Genomic DNA, 17,588 nt, shown 5'->3' on the forward strand with positions numbered 1-17,588 from the left:
TTTATCTAAATATGAGTGTATCTATGTTTAAAAAACGTCTAGATACATGTAATAGAAAATCATTTAATATGTGATGGATGAAGTACTGATAGATTTTTTTTCCTTCGTCCAGCCTGGGTGCACTTTGGAGTTTGGCCTAAGCCAATGCAGTGCATGTGTTCGCTGTGCAGTCGCCGGAGCAGCGCACAGCCGCACACGCTTGGTGGACACACGCAGATGAAGAAGATAGCTCTGAAAGGACAGCTCGTTTTCTCTTCTTTGATCCATTTTGTTGTGCCAAGAATTGAGTATTGATGCAAAGGCATTGGTCTTCACAGGATCCAGAGAGGAACTTGCAATAGACAAAAGCAACGACACGGTATTGAAGTACTGTACTAGAATGCTCTGGCGGGGACCTGCAGTCCAGCATCAGCGCGCTTTATGTGGTACCCTAAGCAAACACCGTGTCAAAAAAAAAACACCGCGTGGGCGTGTGGCATACATTGGTTAGCAATTACTCACACCAATCCATATGATTTGCTCAAAATATTACATGTATCTAAATATTTTTTAAGATAAATACATTCATATTTGATAATTTTAAGACAATTAATATTAATATGGGAAACAGGGAGTATATTCCTTCCAACAAATGAAAGACCAAGTAACATGCTTTGCTGAGTACCTCTACTAAAGACCGACCAACTCTGAACGTAAAGTCTTGTTCCACCCACCCACCAGGCAGCCACCGACACCGAGAGAAGGCCAGCCAGCCAGCGGTGAGGAAGAAGCCACGCCTGCAATACTGCTACTCTGGATCCCTGAAACAAGATCGAAGAATGTACCGCTACCCAGCTAGCTAGGAGAGAGAAGGCTGCTAGCTTGTTCGTAGTAGAGGCAGCTTCGCTCATGGGCAGCTCTTCCGGCGAGGATTCGCCGGCGGCCCGTTTTAAAGCTCCGGCAAAAGAGAAGCAGGTAGCGGTGGCAGGACGGCAGGAAGTGCCAAGTTATCACGGCGTGCGCAAGCGGCCGTCGGGAAGGTACGCAGCGGAGATCCGGAACCCGTACAAGAAAACTCCCCTAATTCCCCTCAGGCTGGGGACGTACGATACGCCTGAAGAGGCCGCGCGCGCCTACGACCGTGCCTCCTGGGAGTTCCGTGGCAAGTCGGCACGGCTCAACTTCCCTGATGAGGTCACCGCCGCGGCCGCACCAGCGACCGAGGACCTATCGGGGAAGCTACCCAATGAGCGCCGTGGCAAGTCGTCCCGGCTCAACTTCCCTGATGAGGTCACCTCCGCCGCTGCACTGGCGACCGAGCGCCGATCGGGGAAGCTAAAGCTACCCAATAAAATCGCCACGCAATGGTCCTCGTCTGATGGCGGGTCAGGGTCAGAGTCAGAGTCAGACACAGAGGCTCTCGACTTTGCCGATGAACCGCGACTACCATCCCAAGGCAAAGGTTCGGCAGAGGAAAACTTTATCGATCTGTTGGATGGGTTCGTCTTCTTGGCACCGGCATGTGAGGTGTCACTGTCTGAGGAGTCCTCGTTGGTTTCAACCCAAACCTTGGGTAATCCAGAGGGAACGGCAGAGATCGAGAAGGATTCTAGTTCATTTTGGGCTTACCCTCCAATCCAGAACCCAGAGAGAACTGTACTCAGGCCAAGATGGCCAACAAGGCGGCGACGAAGGCGAACAAGGTCTGCGGTGACACTGTCGTCCGAACAGTCCGCGCAGGGCAGCTATTACTTCCAGGAGACCACGGCCGCCGAGATGTTGTTAGGACTGTCAACAGTCGGGTCTCCGCGGCTTAACTTCCCTGAAGAGATAACCACCACATTGGCACCGTCATCTGAGGGAACACTGTCGCCCAACTGGCTGCCTGACTGGCTGGCGCCGCTCAACATCCCCGTTCCAGGCGAGGAGTGCCTCGACTTCTGCACCGAGCTTGCACTGTCGTCGTGCGAGGGCGGCGGCTCGCGCTCTGACGCGCTCCAGGTCCAGGCGGCCGGCACCATGGACGTCCCTCCCCAAGGTGCCGCCTCCATCATCCAGAACAATGCTACAGAAGACTGCCCACAGCTGCCCTTGCAGCCGGGCGGGGAAGAGGAAGAGCACCACCAACAGCAGCTCTATCCGTGGCTTGTTTCTCCTCCTCCAACAAGCTCTCACTACTGTGCCGCTCTGGGCGCCATGGGATCCCTCCTAAGGAATCTCCACACAGAACTACACGGAAGTGGCAGCCTGCCAAAGATGGTCAAGGAAAGGATGCAACTCCTCAAAGATGATCTTGAAGAAATAGGCGCGTACCTCGAGGACCTGTCGGAGGTGGAGGACCCTCCCCTGACGGCCAAGTGCTGGATGAAAGAGGTGCGTGAGCTGACGTACGACGTCGAGGACTACATGAACAAGTCTGTGCTGCGGCAGCCTGTTGTTGTCCGCGCCACTGCCAGTGCCAAGATCAAGAGCGGCGGCAAACCCGTGGCCAAAGCCCGACATGTTAAGATCACTCGTCTCCCGAGGAGGGTCAACCGGCCCCACAGGATCGCCGACATGCTATCAGAGTTCAGGGTGTTTGTCCGGGAGGCCATTGAACGGCACGAGAGGTATGATCTCGGTTGTCGCAGCTTGAGGCGTAGATTTGTGTCTGTCGGTCCTGTGCTTCCAATGACGTATGATGAAGCTGCCGACATAGTAATTGATGGCCGGATGAGCAAGTTTATCACCTCTCTGGCTAACGATGGGGATCAGCAGCTCAAGGTGGCATCTCTTGTTGGATCGGAATGTCTTGGTAAAACTACACTTGCCAGAGTGTTCTACGAGAAATTTGGGGCGCAATGTGATTGTCGGGCCTTCGTTCGGGTGTCCCGAAAGGCTGACATGAAGAGGGTTTTCAGGGACATTCTTTGGCAGGTCCAAAGGCAACAGCCCCCTGAAGATTGTAAGCAGCATGAACTTACTGACAGTATCAAGAAACATCTGCAAGATAAAAGGTACTACTAGTACTACCTCTACTTCTCAAAGAAAACTAGTACTACCTCTTTTATCACACAAAATTTATATACTCCCTCCGTCCAACAAAGGATGTCTCAACTTTGACTAAATTTGAATGCATCTATATAACAAGTTATGTCTAGATACATCCAAATTTTGACAAGTTGAACGGAGGGAGTATGAATTTTGTCCAAGTATGTCCAGAAAATATTGTATTGAAGATTGCCAAAATGTATCAAAGAATCTGATAAACATAGATCCCCTGCTCACTAACTCACTACGCTGCAGTTTGCTCTCAGACCTCTCCTTCTTTCATATTTTAGCCAATGTAGTTGTTATGGGCATTTTTGCGGAATTAGGATCAATGGCTCTGAGGAGCATATATGCTTTGTTTAGTTTGCAAAATTCAAAAGATGGGTCTAAGAAGTTTATAATTTCCCAATAAAAAACTCTCACATGTAAATACAAGAATGGGATATACATCCGCATATTTTCAAGAGAAAGTGAATTTATTTGCAATCTGCATAAAAATTACAAGAATGAAGAGCTAGAAAATCATCTGGATTGCCTAAAAAAAATCATCTGGAGTCGAAATTTCTTTGACTTTTTTCCATAGGATGAATTTTTGCAATAAACTTAAGACCTGCGCATAATAGTCAGTCATTGTCATTTTTGGCCATATGGATTTTTTTTTTATGAGAGAGCATGTGCTCCCATGACCACATTCTGTTTTTCGCATTTTTGCCACCATAGTCATTTCAAGGGTGGTCCTCGAGTGAAACCACCAATTAGACACACAAATCTACTTGGTTCTTGCTAGTCGACAATTTACTTTATGTTCATTCTCTTTATCTAAGATCTTAGAACAATATTCCTTCTAATATCTTAGTTCTGGTAAAACTCATTGTTCCTTTGTTATTTGTTCAGTGTTTTAATTCAGTTCCTTGTGGATCTTTGTATTACCCTGAAATCTATCTAACAGGCAAAAATTATTGGCACGCAGGTATTTACTTGTTATTGACGATTTGTGGGATGCATCAGTATGGGATATTATAAGTGATGCTTGTCCAAAGGGTAATAATCAGCGCAGCAGAATAATAACAACTACACGAAATGAAGATGTTGCATTATCATGTTGCTGTGATCTCTCCGAGTATGTATTTGAGATGAAACCTCTGGATGATTATCACTCGAGAAAGCTATTTTTTGGCAGAGTTTTTGGCTCTGAAAGTGACTGTCCTCAGCAATTTAAAGAAGTTTCAGATGAAATTGTTGGAATATGTGGTGGTTTGCCGCTGGCCATAATCAGCATTGCTAGTCTTTTAGCAAGCCAGACTGTCATATTAATGGATCTGTTGATGCACATACGTGATTCATTAACCACCTGTCTGTGGGCAAATTCCACCTCAGAAGGAATGAGACAAGTACTAAACCTCAGCTACAATAATCTCCCTCAATATTTGAAGACATGCTTGCTCTATTTTAGTATGTATCCATTGGGCCGTACCATCTGCAAGGATGATTTGGTTAAACAATGGGTCGCTGAAGGTTTTATCAATGCAGCAGAAGGGAAAGACATGGAGAAAGTTGCAGCAAGCTATTTTGATGAACTTGTTCAGAGAAAGTTCCTCCAACCTCTATGTATGAACCACAACAATGAGGTGCTGTCCTGCACCGTTCATGACATGCTACATGATCTTATTGCACACAAGTCTGCAGAAGAGAACTTCATTATGGTAACAGATTATCATCAAAAAAATATGGCACTTTCCGATAATGTTCATCGTCTATCTCTTCACTTTGGCGATGCAAAATATGCAAAGATACCAGAAAATATCAGAACCTCTCAAGTTCGGTCTGTTACATTTTCTGGATTATCCAAGTGCATGCCTTCTGTTGCAGAGCTAAGGCTTGTTCGCGTTCTGAACATTGAATTATCTGGTCATCACGGTGATGACAGGATAGACCTCACTGGGATTTCGGAACTGTTTCAGCTGACATACTTGAAGGTTGCATCTGCATGTGATGTCTGCATAGAGCTACCAAACCATATGAAAGGGTTACAATGCTTGGAAACATTGGACATGAATGCAAAAGTGAGTGCTGTTCCATTGGATATTATTCATCTTCCACGCTTGTTGCATCTCCACCTTCCTGTCGAGACAAGTGTGCAGTTTGATTGGATTGGCAGCACAGGATCCGTTAGCCCGGGGAGCCCTGGAAAGCTCATCAACCTGAGGGATATTCGCCTCACATGTTCTGTGCCGCCTTCCGACCATCTTGAGAGAAACATGGAAGCTCTGTGCTCTTTGCTCGGAGGACATGACAACCTGAAAACTCTAGCCATGGTTCCTATTGCCACTTGTAGAAATGATTTTTTACGTGCTGACAGCGCTTCGGAAGTAACAACAATTTCCTGGGATGGATTGACGCCTCCTCTCCACCTCCAGAGATTCGAGTGGCTACCCTGCAGCTGCATACTTTCCAGGGTTCCTAAGTGGATTGGAGAACTTGGCAGCCTCTGCATTCTGAAGATTGCCATCGAGACATTGTCGATGGATGACGTGGCTAATCTCCAAGGATTGTCTGCGCTAACTGTTGTCTCACTCTACGTCCGGGAAAGAGTTGCAGAAAGAATCGTCTTTGGAAAGGCAGGATTCTCTGCTCTCAAGTACTTCAAGTTCAGGTGCAGTGTACCTTGGCTGAAATTTGAGGCAGATGCAATGCCCAATCTCCAGATTCTCAAGCTTGGATTTAACGCTCCGACGGTGGATCGACAAGACACTGCACATATCAGCATCGAGCGCTTGTCCGGTCTTAACGAGATCACTGTGAAAATTGGGGGTGCAGGTGCTGATTCAGAGTCCACCTTGATGGACACCGTTAGCAATCACCAAAGCAATCCTAAAATCAAGGTACAGTTAGTGGATTGGGTGTTTTACGGTGAGTATGGTAGTGATAAGGGGACAGATGAATGTCACGGATAACACACCATGGATTCTGGTATGCATAGTTTGGGAATTTTCTGATGACACGCCATGGGGTTGCTTCAGATGGTGACAAAGTAGATTTTAACTATATGCACTGAAAATTGTATTGGTCTGATGGGAGTAGGTTTGAAATTGATGTTTTTAGATGATCCATAGAACGCTTCTGGAACTTTTGGACATTTTGTCGATTGGGTGTGGAGTGATGGGGTTTATGCGTAGAGGTTTTCTATGGTACCCTTAGAGGAGGGAGTAGTATGATTCTAGTCCAACCAGGCGACCATTGAGGCTTTGTACGGCACATGGATTTTAGGGCATCTGCACATGTGGAGATGAGTCCCAGTTACAGTTAGCGCAGTACTAATACATATAAGCACCTCATCTGTACCAGCCGATGTTGCCGATGTTGCCTCGTCTTCACCTGACACTCTTCTGTAAAACATGTTATTCAGTGTTCTTATGGAGAAACGTGGTAGTACAAAATAGATGTTCACAAACATGTATTGACACCAAAGTTTTAAATAGCGGGCAAAGCCATTTCTTCTCCAGATATAAAGGCGCTAAGCCTAAAATCATGAAAAGAAAATATAAGAAAATATCACCCAATTAAGCATCATATATCACATATAGCGAAGTGGTTGCAAATCGCTCTCCGTCAGCAGCTATTTCTTTAGGAGAGAAGAGGAACGAGCAATGGAGGCTAGGATTCTCGTGGTGATTTTCAGAGAACAAAAGAGAAAATGGTCCGGGCAAACGATTTTCTGGGCCGATACTTTTGGACTTGCGACGAAGATTTAGCACTAAATCATGTCCGGTTTCAACACTATTTGCAATTAAAAAGGGCACGATAGACATTAAACAATATTTTAATTTTTCCGGAGATTGCACCGTTGGGTCATAATGAAATTTCACGTGATAGTATTAGACAAAATTTCGCACAATCTCACCGAAGGGATCGACAAAATATTTCATGAGCCAGCAAAAAACAGGCGAACAAGTCGGATGTTCGTGCTGTCCCGCACGGGCGCGAGAATTCCAAACAACACTCGGTGTTTCTAATCTTTCCGGATATTCCACCGTTGGATCGCGATGAAATTTCACATTGTAGTAGTAGACAAACTTTCGCACAATCCCACCGAAAGGATCGGCGAAACACTTCTTGAGGCATCGGGAAACATGCGAACAAGTCGGATGTTCGTGCCGTCCTGCACGGTCGCAAGAAATTCAAACAATACTAGGTATTTTGATGTTTTCTGGAGATTCCACCATTGGATCCCAATGAAATTTCACATTGTGGTAGTAGACAAAATTCCCCACAATCCCACCAAAGTGATCGTTGGAACATTGCTCGAATCAGCAGGAAACATGTGAACAACGTGTTATCACGCATGATCGCAAGAAATCCGAACAACACTCGGTATTTTGGTATTGGCCGGAGATTTCACTGTTAGATCATGATGAAATTTCACAGCGTTGTAGAAGACACAATTCCTAACATTCTTATCAGAGGGATCGTCGAAAAAGTTCTTGCGTTAGTAGATACCTTGCGAGAGAGAAAAGAGGCAGGATGAAGAATAGAACAGGAAGAAGAAAGAAAACGCGAAAAGACTATTCTATCCTTCTGAGTTTGGGGAGGGGGGTGTATTGAATTAGGCCCCTTTAGTGACATTGTTAGGGTTTTCTCGTTTAGCGTTAAAACACCGTAGCTATAGTGAAGCGGAGGCGGTATTGCTGGTACCTACTCCATCATGACAGCCACTCCATTCTCCCCAGAGACGTGCTAATACGTGAGTTCACCAAATTAGTTTTGTTGTTGTTCTCGACAACAATTAGAGTAAGGGGTGCCAATGCTCGATGGCACAAGTGCGGGTATAAATGTAGGCATGTACGCCGGCCTTATAGCGAAGGTCGCCGTACACTTGGACAAGTTGACACGTCGATATTTTTTGAATATGTTCGGTCGACCCTGCGGGTGCGACTTAATCCTATGTTAGGAAAGGCTTCGAGGGGGTTGTTAGCCGAGGGCTTGGGCCGAGCGGATCTTCCCAAGACACCTTTTGGCGAGAGGTTCGTCAGGGCCGCCTCGTACTTGGACCGAATGCGTCTTTACGAGTATCGAGGTTAGGATACCCTCGGAACTCTAACCCAACCCCTTCTCCTTCGAGTCCGGGCCGAATGCGTCTTCCCGGATCTCGAAACTAGAGCTCTTTGCAAGAGGCTCTAGCTCTCTCCCCTTGAGTTTATTCAAGTTGAGAGTGAATGATACATGCCCCCATGGGGGGAATGTATACCTAGGGGTCCATGACAAATGACCATGGCTACCCTTGAGGGAGAGAGAAAAGTGGGGGCAAAAAGGTAAAAGTAGCTACTTTGGTCCATAGCTTTTGTGTGCACCATGTGAGAAAAGTAGGGCTTGGTCCATGGTCCAAGGGCTCCCTCCTCTCACTTTTCTTGCCCCCCACTCTAGCTCATTTGACCCCTTGACCATGGCATGAGAGGCTTGACTCGTTGACTAGTCTTCCTCTGCCACGTAGGATTGACCGCGCCACGTAGGTGTCTTTGACTCGTGCTTGCGGAATGTTGACTTGGTCGTCGCCACGTAGGATTTACGGCCCGGCCCATATAAGGGTTTTATTTTACTACAACAGTAGCCCCCTTGAGCTGGAGGCATTGAGAATGCCTTTGGGTCAACCTCCGGTGCGAGATCTTTGATCTTTTTCGTCGCTCTTGGGTTCGTGACGGTGTCCCTTGGAGGATATCCCGATGGGTTCCCTTGTGAGAAACGGAGGTACTTGGTGTTTTTCCTGCAAAAAATGGAAGTCTTGGAGGCGTTGTGGGGAGATTCCATGCCCATGATGACGTTCTCTGTGAGAAATCGAGCTTCGGGGGGTAATTTTATCAAAATCGGGACCCTAGGGGCCTCTCTACGAGAAATCCGGTGTCCCGGAGGGCTTTTTTGCAAAAATCAGGGGCCGTACGGGCCTCCCCGAAATTTTCAGGGTCTTATTTGCAATTCCTCCAAAAACTTGGACTTTTCTGCAAGATTTCCGAACTCAGCCGGCCTCGCGGGCCTGCTGGGCCGTCTTCGGGGGCGCGGGATCACGCCGGGCCGGCACCTTGGCCGTCCCTGGGCGCGCTGCCCCCCCCCTTTTTTTTTATTCCGACCGACTTCCTGGGCCATTACTGGGCTGCGGCCCAGTTGGAGCCCGGTACCAGTTCGGTTTAAGTAAAGAAGATCCGGCGGCCACGAAAGGAGGTTAGCCCTAGATCGGACGGCCCCGGTTCATCTTCCTCCTTCGTACGGGAGGGGACCGGGGGCCTCCTTTCCGAGCGCTTTGCAGGGGGGGCGCCTGTCACCGGCGTGACGCCGGTTCGGTGAGGACGCGGGGGCCTGCGAGCGGGGTACCTCCTTTTGGCCACGCCGGCTCGCTTTAGGGAGAAGGAAAAGCCTTCCTCTCCCCATTTCTCCTCTTCTCTGTCTTGTTCCTTGGGGATGAAGGACGGCGAGGTGTCGCCGCACCATTGGCCCGGCCTAGACGCCTAGGAGCTCCGGCGGCCTATAAAATGGAGACCCCATTCGCTGGACAAACTCACACCATGCTCGTTTGATTCGTCCGGCATCGAAGACGAGTTCGGCGGCACCCGACGTTTCTTCGTGAGGTTGGTGTAGTAGGGAGCTCCACAGGGGCATTAGCTACTCCTTGGTGATGACGGAGGTCGCGTTGTTCGTTAGGAGCAAGCCATGGAAGCTCTCCATCGTTGAGTCGTCTTGGGGGCGCGGAGCTTGCCCACAGCCGCGTGGGGCGCGCTGCCGATTGTGCTTGCAAGTCCTTCCGGGCGATCCTCGCCTTCGTCTCCGCCCATCCTGCTCATGCGAAGGTAGGGGGAGGCTTGCGGACCTCGTCCTCGACGTTTCTTGAGTTGGCAATCCTTGCGAGCATTCCGTCGAGCGCTTCGGGGGCGTCGGGGTCGGGTGCGGGCACGCTGCAGGGCACGGGCGTGGGCGCGGCGGCCAAGCGTGAGTGCGGGGGCCCAGCGCGGGCGCGGCCATGCTGCAGAGCACCGGCGCAGGCGCGGCGACCGAGCGCGGGCATGGACATGCTGCAGAGCACGGGCGGGGGCGCGGCGGCCGAGCGCGGGCGCGGGCGGGGGCACGTTGCAAGGCATGGGCGCGGGCGCGGCGGCCAAGCGAGGGCGCGCGCATGCGGCAGGGCACGGGCGCGGGTGCGGGCACGCTGCAGGGCATGGGTGCGGGCGCGGCGGCAGAGCGCGGGCACGGGCGAGGCGGCCAAGCGCGAGCGCGGGCACGGGCATTCGCGGCAGAGCACGGGCGCGGCATGACGAGGCGTAGGTGCGCGCGGCTAGGTGCGTGCGCGGGTACCGGCGGCAGAGCGCGGGCACAGGCGGTCGAGCGCTGGCACACGCGGCAGAGCGCGGGCGCGGCACGACAATGCTTAGGTGCGCGCGGCTAGGTGCGCGCACGGGTATCGGCGGCAGAGCGCGGGCATTTTGCCGAGCATCTTGCGGGCGAAGGTCGCGGCACCCCTGTTGCTCCTTCCTTTCTTTTTTGTTGATTCTTTTGAGGTATCCCGCACTTTGCTAATTCTCGGCGGGTCTTTCCGCAGGTGAGATGGCGGGACTCGACGTCGATCGTCCAGTGGGCGAGCCAGCGAGGGGATCTCTGGCGGCGCAGCTTGTGGCGAACCGACTGTCACAGAAGAAGAAAGTCTCCTTCCGTCCTCGCGGTGGCCCTGCCTTGGTTCCGACAGCGCCGGTGGACGGGGAGGTTGGGTGCATGACCACCTTCTTCCTTCGTCGATGAGCCCCGAGGACCTTGCCCAGCTGGAGGAGGCGGGGTACTTCCCAAAAGGGGATGGTATCCTGCCCGATGGCGAGGAGGTGAGGCTTGACCAGCGACGGCGTCCGGGTTGCATCGTGGCATTCTCGGCCTGGTTTCACGCCGGCCTGTGCGTGCCCGTTCACCCCTTCCTGCTGAAGTTTTTGGAGACGTACGGCATCGAGCTGGCCCAGCTTCACCCGTCGGCGATCGTGAGGTTGAACGTTTTCAGGTGGCTGTGTGAGACAGCGCTTCATGAGGAGCCTTCGATGAAGCTTCTGCTGTTCTACTTCACCGTGGAGGTGAGGGAGTTGCTCACCCCGGACGGCTTCGCCTTGAGCGCCTTTGGTTCGGTGAACCTGAGGCTTCGTTCCGGTTTTGGGGACGACTTCCTGCTCATGCCGGGGAAGAGCGCGGAGAAGTTGTTCGTCAAGTGGGAGTCCCAGTGGTTTCTTCTTTGGGTTTCGAAGACCCGTCTTCGGCACACGGGTGATCTCCCCCGGCACTCTAGGGCCGGAGGTCTCAGGGAGGTGTCCCACCCCGGAGATCCTCGGTCGGCCGACCTCTGGAAGGTGGCCACGATCAAGGAAGTGTCTACCGAGAGGAGCTTTCGTGACCTCATGGAGAAGGTGGTGATGGCGGGACGCTTCATGATGAGGAGTCGTCCGAGGTCCGAGATTGGGATCCCTCGATCTTTCTGTCCTCCACAGCTCGTCGCCGCACGTGAGTGGCGCTCCTCTCCCCTTCGCGCCTTGATTTTTTTTCCTTGTGAAGGTACTTAACAACTTTGGGCTTGTCTTTTTCAGCGACATTTTCTGAGGAGAGGGCGGCGTTGTGGGCCACGCAGTTGATAGGTCCATACGGCGGGCCAGAGCACCGTGACTACGAGGCGAATATCAGCGAGGGGGGATGTCACAACATCATCGCGAGGTGCTTCGGGAAGATGGTGCCTGTGCGACAGGATCCGAAGTTTGGTCGCCTTCTTCGAGTGGGCGATCGCTACTCCCGCTTGGCTACGCCGTCGATGTTGGCGGTGGGGTCCAAGCTGCGGGATTCCTGTGGGAAGGCGAAGGCGGGAGCGGCGGTGCTGGGCCTGGCGGTGCCTGTCGCGCCGGTCCCCAAGGTACCTCGCCCGTCGAGTGGATGCAAGAGGAAAGCTCCCCCGACTCCTTCTCCTTCTCTGGACTACGCCCCGGCGGATCCTGTCGTGGGCGAGTCGAGGTCCCCCATGAGGGTGACCTTGGACCTGCACATGAAGGGGAAGATTGGACTCGAGCAAGTTCTTCCTCCTTCGAGTCACGAGGTTGAGGCTTTCACTCGTGAGACGAGGCTTCGGCTTCAGAGCGACTCGTTGGTGGAGTTGTCGACCGGAGCTAGCGGTGCGGGCGTCCAGGTGTTCTCCATTGGTCGCGAGCGCCCTGAGGAGGATGCTCCTACCTCGGGTGAGTGCCATTTTCTTTTGTTCACGTCATTCTTTTTAAGAATGATTTTGATGTGATCTTCTTGGCTTGTTTTTAGGTGCGAGGGCCGCGGAGCCCGGGGCTCGTGAGGGCGAGCCCCCGACTCAGGCTTCCGGCGTCCGAGGACGGAGCGAGAGACCCTTTCGTGACACTGGAGCTGGTGAGCAACCGTGACGTAGCTCCCTTTGCCCTTTGGGTTAGCTTTATGCTAACTTCCTCTTCTTTGCAGGTAAGAGGCTTGGTCGAGGCCGTGGGTGCCCTTCCTGCCCTGAAGACTCAGGTGGGGGCGCTTTCCGCTGCCTTGGACGTGGAGATGTCCAAGTCTACCCTTGTCTTGAGTGAGTTGGCTTCGAAGAGGGTGCGGCGCGAGGCCGTGGAGGCTGAGCTCTCCCGTGTTTCAGCGGAGCTCGCGGCGACCAGGGCTCGACTCGCTGAGGAGTGCCAGAAGGACGAGATCACGAGGACCCGTCGAGCTGAGGAGGACTTGGTGGTGGCCAACCTTGATAGGGAGCACACCCGCGCGGAGGCAGCTTCCCACAAGGTGGAGTTAGCGGCAGCGGGTGACGGCCCGATGCTTGCTCCTCGTGCCCGTCCTCCACCGGATCGTCGCCCCAAGGTGGTTTCGCTTTTGCTTGCCCAGGCCACCGAGATTCGGGAGACGATGACTTGCCTGAGGAGTGTTCCCCAGCCGGATCTTCCTCCGTGTCGCACGGTGGATGAAGCGAGCGGGGTGCTTACTTCCCAGGTGGAGCTCATTGAGCCTACCGTGAAGTAGTGCCTCCTGAGTACGGGTGCCCGACTTGTTTCGTCGACGGTGGCGGCAGTCCTTGACGGCGGTGCCGGGATGAGTGGGCTTGAGGGTGAGATGTCTCACGGGGCGAAGAAGTTTCTGGTGGACCAGGGTGCTCCTCTTCGCGCTCAGGCTCGACGCTTCGTGCGTTACCTTGAGCCCGCTCTTTAGGAGGGTGACGGTGAGGCGTGAGCCTCGTCGCCCTTGGAGGTGGTGATGTACCTCAGCTGCTTACTTATGCGATGTTGCATATCCCCACTTGACTTAGCCTCATGTCTAGCATGCTTAGGCTCTTAGTCGTAGAGGTCGTAAGGCAGCTTTTTTGTTGTGTTTCATGCTTTACTATGTAGTCAAAATTATCGGAAATGTTAACCTAGCTTGGCATGTATTTCTCATGTTTCACCATGTAGTCGACATTATCGGAAATATTAACTTGGCTCGACATGTGTTTTTTGGAGTACTATATTTCCTTCTTGCGAAGTACTATATTTCCTTAGTTTATACAACTCACGATCGTTCATTGTGATTGCACTTTTGTGCCATCAATTGCTGTCGCCGTTGGGATATGACTTGGCTTCGGCGCCTTAGGCCATGGTTACGAGCCACGGGTCCTAGTACCCTTGTGAGGGTCGCTATCGATATGCCAGTAGTGATCTGGACACTTCGACCTGCCGTTTGGGGAATTTCATGCGGAATTTTCCTTCTTCGGACTTCAGGAAGCTATGCTTTCCCGCGATTATTATGGAGCCTTAGCCCGGTTACTATCATGCAGGCCCGTGCGTGACGTCTCGCATACGGGTAGCATGGTTCTCCGAGGTAAGTAGGCTCATGCATAACTCGCTTATTTACGGTTCTCCTTAAATGCGTTTTAAGGAGCTTCCGGCCCTCGGGGGACTTGGTTCTACTTGGCGGATGGCCTCGAGGCATGCTAGGATCCACCAAGGAACAAGTCGCTAGTAGCGACCTATGTCCATGGACATTTTTAGAGGACGCTTAGGCCAAGGAGGCCTTTTCGCATTCCTCGGCGAGCGGCACAGGGGCAGCGGCTCTTCTACGACGATGAGTCGTGTGAGTGTCTCGTGTCACTCTTAATTTTTTCCTCAAGGACTTGTTTTTATTGATCCTTACTTTCTTGTCTTAAGGTATAGCCCGATGGGCACTTACAAGCCTTATGTAGACGTGGCCTCATTGGCGCTTATGATCCCTCGAAGTTTCGTAGGGAAGAGGCCGGTTGGGCGCTGATGGTCTGCTTTGGGAGCGGCAAGGATTGCCCTTGAAGGTTCTCCTTAGGCGTAGAAACGCCGGAGCTTGTCACTGTTCCAGGCATGGACAAGATCTTGCCCTTTCATGTTCTCGAGGTGGTATGCACCATTTCCCAATACCACGGTGATGCGGTATGGTCCTTCCCATTTAGGGTCGAGTTTGCGTTAGAGCTTTGGGTCGATATTCTTTTTCAGCACGAGATCTCCTTGGGAGAAGGCTCGTTCCCGCACTCTTGTGTTATAAAAGCGTGCAGTGCTTTGCTCGTAGACGGCGTGACTCATGAGGGCTTTGTCACGAGCTTCTTCCACAAGATCGATGGCCGTTTTGTGGTGCTCTTCATTTTCGATGAAGGCCATTGGAGTGGCTTCTTGGAGCCTTTCGACCCGAGGTGAGCGGAACTCGACCTCGGCGGGAAGAACTGCTTCGGCTCCATACACCAAGGAGAATGATGTTCGGCCCGTGGAACGGCTTACGGAGGTGCGTATGCCCCAAACCACGCTAGCGAGTTCATCTCCCCATGCTCCCCTTGCTTTGCTAACCGTGTTCTCTACCCTTCGGCGGAGTCCTTGGAGAATTAGTCCATTTGCCCTTTCGCAAGCGCCGTTGCTCTTTGGGTAAACAACGGATGCGAAGTGCAGTTTGATCTCAAGACATTCGCAGAATTTGATGAATTCCGCATAGTTGAGCTGTTTGCCATTGTCCACGGTTAGCTCTCGCGGGACGCCATATCGGCATATGATATTCTCCCAAAAAAAATTTGAGTGGCTTGTGACGTGATTTTGCCGAGCGGCGCTGCTTCTATCCATTTGGAAAGGTAATCAATCGTCACCACGAGGTACTTGCAGCCCCTGTTGCACGCGGGGAAAGGCCTAAGAAGGTCCATTCCCCGGCGTGCAAATGGCCATGTTATCGGGATATTCTTCAGGGAAGTCACGGGCGCATGGATTGACTTAGCCATTTTCTGGCAAGCTTCGCATTTCCGCAATATGGTGATTGCATCTTGCACCATGGTGGGCCAATAGAATCCCTGTTGTAAGGTTTTTGCCGCGGTGGCTCTTGGCGCGAGATGGTGGCCGCATATTCCCGAATGGATTTCCAGGAGGAGCTCGGCCCCCCAGTCAGGAGTTATGCACTTAAGCAATGCGGCCGCCCCTTTCTTGTACAGGATGCCGTCGAGGAGGACGTACATCTTGGCTTTCGCGAGTAGAGTTTTGGCGCTTGGGCCTTCTGCTTCTTCGTCCACCTCGCCTTTCAAGGCGCGGATAATCAATGTCATCCAAGAGGGTGGAGCGTTGATGACCATGCTGGTCTTTGAAGCTTCGTCAAGGGTGTCGGCTTCTTCCTTTATGGATGGGGTGCGAATCACTTCGAAGAATGCGCCGGGTGGCAGCGGTTCTTTGGAACCGGCCGTTCGGGCTAACCTGTCGGCCAGGTGATTTTCTCCTCGTGGAATGCGTCTCGCCTCCATGCCCAGGAAGTACCGTTCCATCTTGCGAACTTCTTCGATATATTTCTTCATCCTCTCAACAAGACATTGATATGACTTGTCCATTTGGTTTATCACCAGTTGGGACTCTCCTTGGATGAGAAGGCGTCGGACCCCCATGGCCTTGGCCAGTCAAAGCCCGAGAAGTAGCGCCTCGTACTCCGCCATATTGTTGGTGGCGTTGAAGTCCAGGTGGGCGGCGTACTCCAAGATTTTTCCTTCAGGGCTGATGAGTATGACTCCGGCCCCGGCGCCGTCGAGGCGCTTGGAGCCATCGAACCTCATTATCCAATGTGGTTCGAGGGGCTCGGTTTTGGACGCGACTTCTTCGGGCGGGGCTAGTGGAGCATGCCACTCGGCCACAAAGTCAGCCATGACTTGGGATTTTATGGCCGTTCTCGCCATGAGTTCTAGCGAGAAAGGGGCCAATTCCGTTGCCCATTTGGTGATTCTTTCGGTGGCTTCCTTATTGCCGAAGACTTCCTTGAGTGGGAAGGTGGTTGGCACCATGATGGTGTGGCCCATGAAGTAATGACGGAGTTTTCGAGAGGCCATGAGGAGGGCGTCAGCGATCTTCTCGATCTAGGTGTATCGACACTTTGCTCCTCCAAGGCTTCGCTCACGTAATATACCGGGCGTTGTGACCCGTCTTCCTACTTCACGAGTGCGGCGTTCACGGCGACCGGGGTTGCGGCAAGGTACAGGAGCAAGGGCTCCCCCTGCTTTGGGCCCGTGAGAAGCGGAGGGGTCGACAAATAGGTCTTGAGTTCTTCGAAGGCCCTTTGAGCTTCGTCGGTCCACTCAAAGTTGTCGAGGCTTCTCAAGGCTTTGAAAAAAGGAAGACCCTTCTTGGTTGATCGGGCGACGAATCGTCCCAAGGCCGCCATTCTTCCCGCTAGGCGCTGCACATCTTTGACGGAGCGAGGAGGCTCCATTTCCATGATGGCCCAGATTTTCTCCGGGTTAGCCTCGATCCCTCGTTGAGAGACGAGGAAGCCCAGGAGTTTTCCTCCTTGAACTCCGAATGCGCACTTCTCCGGATTGAGCTTTATGCCATACTTGCGGAGATTGTCGAAGGTTTCCTGCAGGTCCTTGGGATGAGTTCCTGCAATTTGACTTTTGATGACGGCGTCATCCACGTATACTTCGGCGTTTCTCCCCAATTGTTCTTTGAGGATGAGGCTGACGAGGCGTTGGAAGGTCGCGCTGGCGTTCCTCAATCCAAAGGGCATTCTGCGATAGTAGAAGGTGCCGACAGGAGTGATGAAGCTGGTCTTTTCCTCGTCTTCCTTGGCCATGTGGACTTGGTGGTATCCCGAATAGGCGTCCAAGAAGCTCAACCTCTCGCATCCCGCCGTGGAGTCGACCAGTTGGTCGATCCGAGGGAGCGGGTAGTCGTCCTTGGGGCATGCCTTGTTCAGGTCGGTGAAGTCGACACACATTCGCCACTTGCCGTTGGCCTTTTTCACCAAGACAGGATTGGCTAGCCACTCGGGATGCCAAACTTCTCGGATAAGCCCGACGTCGGAGAGTTTAGCGATTTCTTGTTTGATGACTTCGCTTCGCTCGGTGGAGAGTTTTCGAAGCTTCTGCTTCACGGGAGCTTTGCCGGGTCTCACGGCGAGGCGATGTTCCATGACGTCACGCGGGACTCCTCCCATGTCGGAAGGTGACCAAGCGAAAAGGTCGGAATTCTTCCGGAGCAGGCCGACAAGTTCGTCCTCGAGTTTACTCGGGAGGTCGGCTCCAATCTTCACCGTGCGCATGGCGTCATCTTGGGAGATGCGTA

At 52.3% G+C, this 17,588-nt stretch overlaps 1 protein-coding gene across 1 annotated transcript; it reads left to right on the forward strand.

The window, feature by feature from the left end:
* The first annotated feature begins 636 nt into the window (after positions 1–636).
* On the forward strand, positions 637–6,441 carry LOC100842838 (putative disease resistance RPP13-like protein 2). Its single transcript, XM_003565564.4, has 2 exons — positions 637–2,975; positions 3,980–6,441. Exons 1-2 carry the CDS (start codon positions 889–891, stop codon positions 5,961–5,963), a joined length of 4,071 nt encoding a protein of 1,356 aa, XP_003565612.3. The 5' UTR covers positions 637–888; the 3' UTR covers positions 5,964–6,441.
* The last annotated feature ends 11,147 nt before the right edge of the window (positions 6,442–17,588 follow it).

Source organism: Brachypodium distachyon, chromosome 2 (assembly GCF_000005505.3).
Source record: "Brachypodium distachyon strain Bd21 chromosome 2, Brachypodium_distachyon_v3.0, whole genome shotgun sequence".
NCBI lineage: Eukaryota > Viridiplantae > Streptophyta > Magnoliopsida > Poales > Poaceae > Brachypodium > Brachypodium distachyon.

Coding starts and splice junctions, on each gene's coding strand:
- LOC100842838 (XM_003565564.4), top strand. CDS start 889: ATGGGCAGCTCTTCCGGCGAGGATTCGCCGGCGGCCCGTTTTAAAGCT. Junction 2,976..3,979: donor AAACATCTGCAAGATAAAAG/GTACTACTAGTA, acceptor ATTGGCACGCAG/GTATTTACTTGTTATTGACG.